Source organism: Vidua macroura, chromosome 16, assembly GCF_024509145.1.
Source record: "Vidua macroura isolate BioBank_ID:100142 chromosome 16, ASM2450914v1, whole genome shotgun sequence".
NCBI classification, from domain to species: domain Eukaryota; kingdom Metazoa; phylum Chordata; class Aves; order Passeriformes; family Viduidae; genus Vidua; species Vidua macroura.
In genome coordinates this window covers 5,415,383-5,429,083 of record NC_071586.1, presented here as the reverse complement: position 1 = coordinate 5,429,083, position 13,701 = coordinate 5,415,383, and the positions used below count along the sequence as shown (strand labels likewise).

The following is a 13,701-nucleotide window of genomic DNA, read 5'->3' as shown; positions in this document are numbered from 1 at the left end:
TTCAATTTGAAATCTAATTTAGGTTAGAACTGGCCTTTTGAGGTCGGCATCTGGAAGGCACAGAACAAGAGGGAATCTCTTGTAAATATACCAGAAAGGCTGAAGCAGCACCAACCCTGTCTCTGCTCCCCAAACCTCGGCTTCTGCTTCCTCTTCCCTTCACAGACAGTGTGTTTGGAATGCGGGAGCTTTCTCCCCTCCGAGGTGAGCCCGTCCCGAAGCTGCCGGAGGGATCGGGATCCCCATGCCCGTGGTTTTGGCAGCTTGTCCCTTTCCGTGAGCAGCGCTGGCACGCCCGATCGCGCGGGGCTCCGCGCTCGCTCCGCACCCGCCTGCGGGGGCTCGCCCGGGGTCGGGGCCGGCGGCCGGGGGGCGGCGGGGTCTCTGCGGGGCCGGGCCGGGCCGGCGGCGGCCGCGGGGTCCCCGGTCCGCCCGCGGGGCGCGGAGCAGCCGGGGCGGGGCTCGGGGCGCGTTACCTGCGCGGCCGCGGGGCCGGGCGAGGCGCGGCGGCGGCGGCACCATGAGGGTTAACTTGGGCGCGCTCTCCCTCTTCGTGGCCCTGGTGGGACTTTTGAGCTTCATCTTCCTCGTGGTGGCCATCGCGACCGACTTCTGGTACATCATCGATGCCTCCAAGCTGGAGGCGTCCCGGAACGGCACGGACGCGCTCAGCTCGCACTCGGGGCTCTGGCGGACCTGCCGCGGTGAGTGCGCGGGCGGCGGGCCCGGGGCAGCGGAGCGCTCCGCCTGCGGGCTCTGGCTGCGGCCATGCGGGGTCCGTCCGGCTCTGGGGATGCGGGAGTCCGGCTGCGGATCGGGCTGCGGGGATGCAGCTGCAGGGGTCTCGGTTCGGGGTCCATCTGCGGGGGTCCGGCTGTGGGCATGGGGGGATGCGGGCTCAGGCTGTGGGGATGCGGGGATGCAGGGATGGGGATGCGGGGTCTGTCGGGCTGCGGGGTCCGGCTCGGGGACAGTGCCCGCTGCCCGCGGAGCTCCGGCTCTACGTGCTTCAAGGGACGGGCGCTCCCCGGCCGTGCCCGGGACCCGTGGGCAGTGCCTTGTCAATACCTCCCGTGTCACTGCCCAAGGAGACATGGGGAGAGCGAATTTTCTGCTACTGTAACCTGATTTTACATTAACTTTTAATTCAAGATAATCTAATAAACGTTAACCATTTAGAAGGAAGGAGATGTCTTTTCATTTGGCTCAGGAAATTAAGGGGCAAAAGTTCTGGGTTAAAGCCATTAAAATTATAAATAATAATATAACAAATAAAAACATAAACACTATCTAGTTTATTTCCCTAAACAATACAATTAATTTAAATATAAGTATTATTATGTATCATAGCATAAGTATCATAGTATGTATGTATCATAGTATTATGATAATCCTATATATCAATATATAGGATTTTCCCCATGTAGTTAATTTATATGCTAGGCATTTAACTTTTGGCTTTGATTCCACTCTTAAAAGACAGGAGTAAGTAATGTTTGCCATAGGCAAGAAAGGATGTTGTTTCCAGAGGAGCAGGGAGAAGGAGCAGGTTACTCTTTTTGCTGTGCACTGAGCCCCGTTGCAATGAGCTGATGTTTCCCTGTTGACTCCAGTGGTCAGGCCCCATGGGAGCAGCTGAGGCTGCATGCTAAAAATCCTCTCATTTCCTTCCCTACCTAGGAGTGGCTGTTTTAGAAACAGCTATTATTATATGAATTATATGTACATGCAAAAAACCAAATATATATGTAGCAAACAGATATAAGAGTGTAATTTTCCCCTTTTTCTAATAGTGAGGAGTGAATGTTACCCTTTGATAAACCCGTTCTGGCATGAGAATGCGAACATCACCGATTCACACAGACAGCTTTTGTGTGAGTAGCGTTTATCTTATCTTATATTTCCATCCATCCCTCTCTCCCTCCCTGGCCACTTACAAGGACCCATTTCTGATTCAGAGGGGGAATTCACTGAGAAAGTGTTTTGACTCTGCTTCTGTACAATATCTGTCACTGCCTGTGGTCTTTAAGTGTGTTTACTGTTGAAATAACCATCTATTTGATGACAAGTTCAGCTAATTTCTTCCACAGGAGCAAAACCTCTCTGACTGGAATGGCACAGGAAGGTAAACAATTGCTAAAAATAAAGGGCAAAAGTGTTCACAATCACCTCACTGAAAATGCTTAAGAACACATTTAAACTAATCTTTAACACAGCTACTTTTCTAGCATTTCAGTGGGATTCCTGGCAGTGATAAAAGACTTAAGTATGGGAGAATTTAAGAAAATAAATCAATGACCAAAAGCAGTGTTCAAAGTCTTTGAGGAACATTGTGTTCAAAAACATTATAACATGATGTTTTTCTTATATATTTTCTTCTTTTTCTTTAGATTCATTTGTCAATGCCAGAATGTTTTCAAAAAGTCCAAATGGAACATTTTCAAATACTTACAGGCGTCTCCTAGAAGATGATTTACCATCTTTGCATCATATATTTGGCACAAACCTTTCCTCACACACCTCGTGTATGGGCTTGCTTTTTACAGTTTTTTAATTTACTCACGAGTTCTCCCTGACTCTGCAGAATAAGAGCCTTTGTCCTGTTTCTTAAAATGGACCATTCTCAAGCCCAGCCATTCCCTGGGCTCCAGAGGGGCTTAAAGGGTCTTTAGTTTCTTGGAGCAGCAGCGGGTGGTGCAGCTGCAGGTGCAGCACACAGAGGAAGCCTGGGAGGTGCTGGTGCTGCTGGGGCTGTGTCACAGCTGTCCTGGGAAGGTCGAGTAGGAGCAGATCCCAGAGAGCTCCTGAAGCAGCCATATAAACACATCAGCAGGGTCAGGACTTACAGCCCAGCATGTCTCTCTGTGCTTTCCAATAGGAAGTGCCATGTCTTTAATCTTCCAGGCTCAAAACAGAGGGCTGTAGCTGCTCCATGGTTCTGAAATCAGTGGAGGTGATTGTCTGCTGGATCACCTGAGCCTTTGAGGGGTCAGCACTTTAACTCAGCCTGCCTGATCCTGTTTTGAGTGTGGGCATCTCTACTGTTATGTTGGTGATAGTCCAACATTTCAGGATGAAACAATTTGCTTTCCAAAAGTGGTGTGCATATTTGCAAAAGGTTATATTTCTCAGGTGAGAGATTGCAGCTCTTCAGTTAAATAAAAAAGCAAAACCAAAAAGCAGTGTTCTTTTGGTTATGAAAATGATATTGGCTTGGAAACAAAGGATGGCTCTTTGTGAATCATGAAGTGTAAGAAAATAGTGGATATGAATAAAAATTGTATTAATAATTATGTTTACAGACTCTTCAGGGCCTTGGAGAGTTTTTTTCTCTCACTTTCACATCAAGTACCATTTTCATGTTCCTGGAAAAAGACTTCAGGTCTGCAAAGACACTTGCATATTTTATTATAAACAGGCATAGTCTGCCTAAAAGTGATGAGAGAAGAAATCAAAGATACTTCAATTGAAATAACCTGCTAGGTTTGATTGGAATGCCCTGCTGAGTTAGCTTTTTGATTTTTTTTGCTCAGCTTCAATGCAGTTTCAGTGTGGTGAGGCTACAGATCCTCAGCAGTAGCAGCTGAACGTAGAAAGTACCATGTCAGTACTTCCTTCCAGGAAATATAGATATTTTTAAGTGACATCTAGATTCATCAGGTCCTGAGATAGTATGTTCTACATCAGCTTTACTCTTCTCTCTTAAATGTTTCTGACTGTGGCCACTGAATCATATTTAGGCAGATCATGGCAAACCATTTTCATCTACAACAGATTTTAACAAGAATTTTAGAGGGAAATTCTGTGATCATGGATTGCAGTGTAGTTACAACAGATTCTTCACCTGCTGCTCTATGTGCCAAACAAGCTAATTGCACAGCTTTAATTGGCTACTTCACAAAAATGACATTTTTCTCTCTGTGTGCCTGTGAAGGTGTTTGTGAGGCACAGTCACATGGGATTAATCTCATTCCATCTAGCTGTACACTCATATTTCTCACTGTTTGATTGGCACTGAATTTCATGAGCTCTGGCAACATCAAACCTTTTTCTTTCTGATTATTCCTAAAAAGACTTTAAAGGACTGTCTCCTAAAGTCGGCACTTAAGTAACACATTGGTCACATCCCTCATTCTCCAGAGTTTGAATGCACTTCCTGGCATGTCTGAACTAGACACAAATGCCAAAGAGATTGGAGAAAGTCTGTATGTGAATGCAAAGAGCTGGGCCTATGTGCAAACAGAGGTGCTGGCCACTGCCAGAAGACAAACCCTTCATTAGAGAATAAAAAGCCTCCATGGTCTCTTCTTCCACATTTCCAATACCTCCCCTATTCATCCCAGCAGATTCCTTTTAGCCTTATTGTGTACTTCAAATTGAGCTCCTGGCAAATTAAAATAATTAGGTGCACGAGTTAAATAAAGCCCTGTGCTAGCAGCAGTATTGCCCAGGCCATCAACCTAGGGCTTGCTAAGCCTGGGACTGTGATGTATTTTCACATCACAGTGCTCGTGAGCTGCTCCTCTAATGGACTGGACACAAAGACACTCTCTCCTCTTCGTTAGCCTTCCTTTTCTTCTCTTAGCGCTCCCCCCAGCTGAACATGCAGTGTATACCCTGCCTCCCCTCAAACCCACAATGGATAAAATATTTTCCTATTACAGATTGCACTATGGCCTGCTTATTTGTTTAAAACATCAGCCACTGTCTAAAGAAAAATACCACTCGACTGCCTACCACTAGCTTTTCTGAAAGTTCTGCATTAATACAATTCTTTTTACTGGAGATGTACACTTTCCTCTGGCTCACACAGGAATAAAATGAAACTATCACTTTCTGTAATTTAGACAGCTATTAGAGTCTCTTGGTGACTACTAGGATTGAAGATAGCCCTCTGAAAATTCCCCTTAGAATTTAAATTTGTCATCAAAGACATCTCTGATGTTTGCCTTGCCATGTGCTCTCCTGTGCCAGCTATGGCAGACAAGCAGCAAGAGCAACATTTTTCATGGTGAGCTGAAGCTATCTCTCTCTAAATGACAAAATAAGGATGTCACTGACTTCAAAAGCAGCTGCATCGAGTTCTGAGCAGCTCTGCCTTTTTCCAGTAGCAGAAATTTAACATCCAAAATCAGATCTAGATGTGAGGATCACACACAGAGAGAAGGAAGCTGCTGAGTAGAAGGAATGGCAGTGTTTAATCAGCTGAAACCTTTTCCCCCAGAGTTTGAGCTTTCTAAAAGAATTTCTTAAAAGAAAGGAAAAGCCCAAACAAGAAACCTCAACTTGTTACACTGGTGAAAAGTTGCTCTTAGACATTTTTGTCATATAAATATTTTCCATTTACCAAAGCCTATATTGCTAATAATGAATAAATGCCATTACAGATTTAGCTGAAGGCAGCACCAGTGTAATCCTTGCAAAATAAAAAATATTGTAAATATTTCTATTCAAAACCAGACAATTTCTCTTGAATCTCAGCTTTGCACTTGAGCTGCTGCAGGGTCCCACCAGCACTGCAGAGCTTGAGCTCGAGTTATGAAAAATAATGTGAGAAGAACAGCTGTTCTTTCTTACTGTCTGTGTGACACACAAACCACCTGCATAAGGTACCTCCAAGGTAAGATTAAGCCTCTGGCAATCCTGATTTTTTGTCAGAGATTTTGACAATATCTCAAAATCAAACTGGCCATCAAAAATGGCCAGTGATTGGTTTCCTTTTACAGGCCCATTTTTAGTGATCTCCTCTATTCCTGACCCATCCAGAAATGAGTACTTAATGGATGTGGTTTCCACTCATATTGTTTTTCCTGTTATAAAATCAAGACTGGAGCGTGCAGCTGCCCATGCACAACTGCTTTAAGTATTCTCCCCAGAGTATTTTTATTTTTTCTTTTTTAGACATGAATGTAACTGGAACCATGAGGCTGCAGACAAGTTCGTGCTTCCTGCAGGGAAATGATCTTTGCAGCAGAGGCAGTTCTGATACCTCAGTTGTTTTAATGTAACAGCTGCTTGGTTTCTTCCTCAACAAAATGGGTTTAATAGTACAGATAAACTTGTCTGGATTTCCTCACAGCATGTGGACCCTGTAACAGTCATGCACCAGCTGCTTTCACACTTCACCCTGCTCCATTTTTACTGAGTTGCAGTTTATGATGTTAGAAAGAATGCTCTATTCTTTGGCCACTGTGACATTTTTTCCTGAGGGATTTACAGTTCTTTGCAAAATTTCTTTTGGTTTTAAGCTACTAGAAGGAAACAGCTGGGGCTGGAGCAAGAGCCATTTCAGAGGCCAAGTGAAATAAGACCCAAATGATGCACATAGAAATTCTGGCTTAATTGGTCTGGTAGGTGTGTACCTGTTTCTGAGCAACAGTGCACTGTTCCTTCGGAGAGGTGCCAGTGGACATCTGCTTCAGTACTTGCTGTAGCTATAACAGCAAATATATACAGAAATCCAAGATAACTTCAGCACCACTGCAGCTGAGGCCTAACCAGTGACAAGTTCTGATGAATATTCTCATTTTCAGATTCATTGGTACCCCAGCAACAGAATGTGAGCCACAGTGCATCACTCACATTCATCATTCTACCCCAACCTGCTACTGCAGTTTGTGTCAGTGCCACCTGCTCCAGGTCTAGCATCATTTTATTTCTGCTGTCTGCAATTGGTCTTCCTGTTTAGCTCAGAGATTTTTTGAGAAAAGCAGGATGCCAAAATATGTAACACATGGGCCAGAGCCTGGCCAATCATCCTGGAGACCCCTAACTCTGTGAGCAATCCTCCTCCATCACCTTTTCTCTGTTGAACAGGAGGGAATCCAGGCCTTCCTGTCCCTGTGGCCCAAGCCCAGAAGACTCACATTTAGCCACAGACAAGTTCTTTCAGCTGTTCATTTGTTTTCTAAGTTGTTTCCTTACTTTTTTCCTAGCAAGCAGGTCAGACTTTCTGTGTGCAGAAGTCCTTCTGGAGCAGCCCCATTGGTTTTAACAAGTGCCAGGAGTCTGTTTCAGCTGGAGGCTTTTGTCATTCTAACTGGCTGTGTAGTTACTGCTGGGTAAGACAAACAAGCCCTTAATTAAGCTCTTCTGAGCTGCTGCCATTTGGAGTATTTCTGATGAGGTGATATTACAGATTTCTAGGCACTATTTGCTATTATAAGCTGTGCAAACAAATCCAAAGTTAGTTTGAAGCAATTAAGCTGCAGGATGTTAACAGGACATGATTAACAAAACTGCTGGGCTTGCACTTGGTTACTTCTGACACTGCTCAGTGTTTCTGTTTCATTCCACAGATTTCTCTCACAAACAACCCCTCAACAACTGTGTTGGGTGGTAATTTAGAGATGCCTGCCAAAATCTCAGTTCTGGACACACACTGCAGATGTCATTTTTACAGATATTTGGCCAGAGCTCTGGTAAAAGAGCTTTGGCTAGCTAATGTGAAACATCAGTGACCATGATTAAGCAATTTGATTCTTTTTTGCTTCGAAAAAAGAGAGTGTTTTTTAAAAGTTTATGAGTTTGTTTCAGTATTTCCAAGATTAAACCATTGGATCTTTCATGTTGGACTAACAGGGAACTCAGGTGTTGAGAAATAGATGTGGGAAACTGAATTCTGTCTTACAAGAAAATGCACATGCCTCTTCTTGTGCAAAATGCTTAGGGTGATTTTTTTTTTCCAATACTAGAGCAATTTAATCAATATTAAGACAGTTATATGTTTATACATAATGCATAAATGTGTATTTCAACAAAACCTAAAAAAAACCACTAACATGACTGCAAAATGAATGTTTTAACTTCTTTCAGATGATTATTGAAGACAAAAACACAGTAAAGATATTTTAAGTCATTTTCTTCTATAAACTAATTCTGTTCCTCTAATCAAGGAATATAATGGCATAATATCATATGCCAGATGGCATGAATTCAGATTCCTAAGTGGTTTCCATGGCAGCATTTTAGAATAAGTTTCCCAGGCAGTTTCAGATTTCATAGTACAAATGAGCATTAGATATTGGACTAGAACAGTGGAGATTATAAAAGTACTATTTAACCAAATAGAATTCACTAAATATTTGATTTTTAAAAAGCTGCCAGTGATTAATGAGAAGTGTGATCCCAGCTGTGGGTAGGAAAAGTAAGGCTCTGTCACAGTGAGGTTTGTGGGTTTCAGCTGAGCTATCCCTAAACCCTATATTTTCACTGAAGAGGGCATAAAAATCAGAGTTATTCTGCTATTGCAACTGTCACAGATGATTAATGTAATCTAGGAAACTCCCAAGGATGCTCTGGTATGGTTTTCTTTTTCCTTTCCTTCACCAAGTTCCATTCAGAGTTTGTTTTGCCCACCCACATGTATCCTGACTCAGGTTGCAGTATCTGAAATCACACCATGACAAGAAAATTCAAAACAATGGCAAGTCAGTGTCCTGAGGTGGAGTTTGCTAGCAGTGACTTGGACTGCTGAGGGACACCTGGAAAATCACAAGGCAGAGAGCCAGCCATGAACTTGGTTATGTTTGCTCTCTCTCAGCAGGGCCAGCTCCGAGGACAGAGTTGCACCATTCTTGCATTCATACTTTTCAAATGTTAACTGCATCCTCCCAAGGCTTTATCCTCACAAGGTTTTTTCACCTTTTACTGCAAGACCAAAGCTAAGATGACACATGGATGTCAGAATGGTGGGGAATAATCAAAAGGAGACCAAATAACCCTCAGCAAGCTCAAATGTGGCTGAAGACCACAGTCCTGTTGCTGCTGCCTCTGTAGAATATGAGAACTGAATGGGGTGCCCAGTTTCTGTTCTGTCACACTGTGTCTCATCACAACCACCACCTCTAACCACATGAAACTCCTGAACTAAGTTCCATGGCTATTTCTCATCTTGGAATTCAGCTAAGATTTGCAGGCAGTTTTGACATGCTGGTTTGTTCCCAGCAAGATGAGGATTGATCTGGCTGTTAGCACCGAGAATTGCTTTAGGTCTGTGCTTGTTGGCCAGGAACAGCAGCTGTGGCCAGTTTTGCTGAAGGAAGGCCCAGGGAGAGTCCTCAGCTTTGGAATCAGAGGGGAAGTGCTTTCTTCAATGCAGAATGTTGGATTTATGATTTCTGAGTGTCAGCTGGTCCTTATGTCAGCATATGTGGGACTGGAAATGAAAATATTATACCAGAAGCAGAAAAAAAAAACACCAAAATTTGTTTTTTGTTTTGTTAGCATGTTCTGTGCTACACAAAACAATGTCTGGAGAAACCACATTCTACTGAAGCACAAACATCAACAGTGTCTGCCCTAATGCCATGCAGACCCTTCCTAACCTTCCAGGCTTCTGGAAGTGAACAGAGGCATGTACACAATTGTGTCTGATTTTGTAATGCTACTGTTGAGGATGAGCTGGATCCTTAGCCAGTGGCAGATGCAGTGGCTCCAATTCCATGGGCAGTTACAGCGACTTGAAAAAATAGATTATTTGATCACACACCAACTGTGAGCTCTTAAGTGATTCCTTTTCCTAAGCTAATGGTGTATTGTGCCTCTGTGAAAAGGAGACAATGAAGCCTACACCTCTTCAGAATATGGATTTTACATTTTCTTTTCTCAGTTACTCTGCACTTTACTCTGGGATGAAACAAATTGATACTGGAATTACTTTTTTTTGGTTATTATTCTAAAATAAGGTTGGGTTGAATGTTGTGGATAGATTACATCAGAGGGAACAATGACACAATAATGGTTTATGATGGAAAAAACCAGGGTGATATGAAAAAATACATAGCAACCCTCTGTTTACACAGCTTTTAAAATGTTATAGGGATCAAGAAAGACTAATGTAAAACATTTAGCATGGGAGGAAGCAAGGAGGATAGGTTAATGCACTTAGTGAAGCTGCTGTAGAAAACAGTGACAGACAGAATCAGAGCTGGATGGGAAAATTTACCTCTACTTGATGGTCAGCTGCAGCACAGGAAAAGGTCAACAATTTGCTACATCAGTGCAGCAGAGGACACGTGAGAGAAGAGAAACCTTTAATCAAAGCATGGTGGATCTCACCTCCCAAACAGAGCAGTGTGATTCACATAACAGGGCTACTTTTCATTACGGTTGCCAGTGCCTACGTGGTATGCAGTGCATCACCTGATATCCAGCTGGCTCAAGAGCTGAGGGCAGTTTGATTGCTCATATATATCTGTGTAGATATATCCTCTATATCTGTGATCTCTGTTTGAATCACAGGCTGTAATCCTGTGAGGGTTTGTTCTGTTTGTTACCTTTTCCTCCATACCATATGTTCGTCCTGTTGATTTACACTGAAAGCCCAAGGGGTTGTCCAATTTCTTGTTTGTGCAGCACAGAATGAGGCTTTGATCCTGATTAGGGGCCCTGCACTTCATAATTATTGGTACATCCACTGACACCATAATAAAATATTACAATATTAACATTCTTCATTTTTCTCCAGACATGCATGGAACATTTGTCATCCTGATGCCCCTCAGCCTGATCCTGATGATTTTTGGAGGAATGACTGGATTCATCAGTATTCTTGCCAGGGCCTACCTACTGCTCCTAATGACAGGACTGCTTTTCCTTTTTGGAGGTACTAAATCAAACTCCTGGCCTAACTGTTTTAGATAACAAGAGGTTGTATCTGGGAAACATCACTTTGGTTCCCAGGGAATAAAAGCAAGAATTTGCTTTCAGAATAATGCTGGTGTTCATTCACCTGGTGTTTGCTGGGGTCCTGGTTCTGGAACAGAGCTACTTAGGGAAGGCAAATATCCCTCCTTGGGGAGTGAGTCACCCTTTGAACAATCTGTGTTTGCTGTGCCCATTAACACAAAAGATTCAATAACTTCTCAGCATGGTGCACAAATCTTTACAGACAGGCTAATGGGGTGATGGAAAAGTGACCGTGGAATTACTAAATTGTAGGCTTGCACACATTTTGCAGCTATTGAGAAAACTGATGTTTTTAAAAAGGTATTTGCATTGAGTTCCTGAAAATGGAGTTTTTAGGCATTCCTGGCTTAGCCTCACTGCTAGTTTTGATCTAGAATGGTGTCCCCAAACTGTGGGCCACAAAAGGAAACCCCTAGAAGTTATTTTAGTTGGAGTGTAACATTTCAATTTGAAGCTAGTAAAATGCTTTTACATTTATTTTTATATTTTTCTTTTCTGCTGTATCCAAACCCACTGTGTTTTAGAAAATAATTTATGAATTAGAAAACCTAAAAACATTCTGTCAAAGTAGGAAAAGTGTGTCTGCATCTTCTGTTCCAAACAGATTTCCAGTGCTGTTTCACAATTTAATATAAAATGGAATTTTTTCCCAGCAGAAAAGGGGATCCTCAGAATTGGCTCTCATCAACTGCTCATACAGTCCTATTTTTAAGAAGAAAATGCTAAGAGATTTGCTGGAAGCAAATGCTGCTCTCAAAGCCTTGACTGAGCTTTTTAGTCTGAAATGCTCTAACACCGACCAACCATCCCCCGTTATGATTGTCTCCTAAAAAGAAGAGCAAGTTCTAATTCCCCAGAACAGCAGAAAGCTGGATTCACTGAAAAGGCTGGTGGAAAACTGCTCCAAATAGTCAGTGAAAGATGAAAAGCTGTGAAGTGCCAAGCATGATTATCCCACTGGGGAGTGGAGCAGGAGCTGCTTGGGGCTGCAAAGAGGGAAAGGAAACACAGAGGCAGTGTCAGGAGAGGGGTGCTTGAGGAGGTTCTGGGCAGTGTCCCAGGAGAACATGAACAGACTGCAGGGTGGCCTTTGGCTGAGACCAGCCCCCATCCTGCTCTGGCTGGATGCACAGAACAGTTTTGTAGGACACTCAAATTCACAAACTTCAGTATTAGTTAGGTAGCTCTGTTTCAGCAGAAAGAGATATTTGCAGATGCCATTCCAGAAATGTGGGGTTTTTTAAACTCTCAGAACTCATATGTTCTACATGTCAGACATCCTATAGGTTTCCTTTTTTTTTTTTTTTCTTTTTTGTTTCTTTTTTTTTTTTTTTTGCAAGGGAATTTGCACAGAATTCAGTGCACCTTGTTGAAAATGTCAACAAACCAGTCTTTTCCATTTCTGCTGACAAAAGGTATGAAGCAATTTTTTCCCCCTCCTTGCAGAGGACTAGAATAAGGTACAGGCATCAGGTGATGGTTAAAATCAGGAATATGAGTATGAATTTGGACTGATGGATAACCCAATACTCTTCTACCTTGGTTTGCCTCTAATCAAACATATTTCTGGCAAAAAGGCAGCTCATCAGGACTTACTGTAATTTAACAGAAAGCTATATCAAAATTTTCTCTCTCAGAATCAAATCCACTATTTTGTCCTGAAAGTGTTTCAGTATTTACTTTCCCTAGGCTGCAGTCCTTTTATCCAGGCCCTTGTTACTGCATCTTTTCTGCTGCTGATCCAGTAAAGGGTGACTTCCATCAGTGCCTGTCCTTTGACTGACAGGGATGCCAGGCTCAGGATGCAGTGGGTACCTGTTCCAGATGTGCCATTCTTTACATTTGCCACCTTTTGAACAGTCTTTTAATTCTGAAAACATCTGGCTCCTTGAGTGCCCTTATTAATTTATTTTTAGTCTGTCCCAAAGATGTCTTTGACTCAGGTATTTGGAAGTGATGGGTAGTCATGGCAGCACCACACTTGGTTGGAGGTGATAGTGAAGACTAACAAATTTACACTGAACACTCGAAACTGACAATACACAGGAAACAGCCTCCATTCAGTGACCTGAAATGCAAGAATCTGTGTCTCTGTGGGCTTTCTTGCATACAGGGAGACAATTGTCCATGGTGCTCAGCAGTGAGGAATCAGGCAACATTACAATACAGTTCTGAAAACAGAGATGCACGTGCATTAGATACCTGTGAAATACAGGACTCGTTTTTTGTTGAGGGAGGCTTGCTGCCAGATGTTGTGATTCTGTCTTTAACAGTGGGAACACATTATTCTCAGTGGACACAAATAACCCTGCCTTTACTTCCCTCTCACCCTCATTGCCCAAGAAACCAACCTCAGGTAGATTTCAAAGATAACCTGTAAATCTGGCCTGGCTAGAATAGGAAGGACATATCCAATTGATTGTTTTTAATTTCTTCAGTGGCTGCTAAGTAGCTGAACATGTTTCTCTTTTCAGCTCTTGTTACCCTTACAGGGATCAGTGTCTATATTGCATATTCAGCTGCTGCCTTCCAAGAAGCTGTGTGCCTCCTGAAGAGCAAGGATCTCCTGGTGGAAATTGATATCAGGTTTGGCTGGTCCCTGGCACTGGTCTGGATCTCCTTTGTGGCAGAAGTGCTCACTGGGGCTGTGTTCCTCCTGGCAGCAAGAGTGGTGGGTCTGAAACGGCAGCGTGAGCAGACTTTATGAGCAACAGGTGCCTTTGCAACAACAGAGCCCTGCAGAGCTGATAACTGGGATTACTTGGTCCATCTGGTCACTAGGGGCAATAAGAGTGCAAGACTTGTCAGTTGTTGTAAGCCTTTTTCCTCACAGGTGGCTGTAAAACACAAAGATGCTGGTAAATCAGTAAAACATTCCAGGTGTTGTCAATTAGGAAACCCTTGTGTCCTTAGAAGAGAGTGCATTGCAGTGTTTGTATTTCCAGAATAAGTTCAGCTGGCAGCTCATCAGACATCTCCATTTGTTGCTTAGAACAAGGCAGATTTCTTGCT

General features: G+C 43.0%; 1 protein-coding gene across 2 annotated transcripts; it reads left to right on the top strand.

The window, feature by feature from the left end:
* The first annotated feature begins 520 nt into the window (after positions 1-520).
* TMEM114 (transmembrane protein 114) lies at positions 521-13,396 on the top strand. Of its 2 annotated transcripts, XM_053992400.1 has the most exons (4): positions 521-704; positions 1,794-1,874; positions 10,469-10,606; positions 13,164-13,396. In XM_053992400.1, the coding sequence occupies exons 1-4, from the start codon at positions 521-523 to the stop codon at positions 13,394-13,396; spliced, it is 636 nt and encodes a 211-aa protein (XP_053848375.1). The 2 variants fall into 2 exon arrangements, with proteins under 2 accessions (XP_053848375.1, XP_053848377.1); XM_053992402.1 differs by lacking the exon at positions 10,469-10,606.
* Positions 13,397-13,701: the final 305 nt, after the last annotated feature.

What these genes read in the sequence shown, in the direction of transcription:
- TMEM114 (XM_053992400.1), top strand. Translation starts at nt 521, where the DNA reads ATGAGGGTTAACTTGGGCGCGCTCTCCCTCTTCGTGGCCCTGGTGGGA. An exon ending in GCTCTGGCGGACCTGCCGCG is followed by an intron (nt 705 to 1,793) that starts GTGAGTGCGCGG and finishes TTTTTCTAATAG; the next exon opens with TGAGGAGTGAATGTTACCCT. An exon ending in TTCACACAGACAGCTTTTGT is followed by an intron (nt 1,875 to 10,468) that starts GTGAGTAGCGTT and finishes ATTTTTCTCCAG; the next exon opens with ACATGCATGGAACATTTGTC.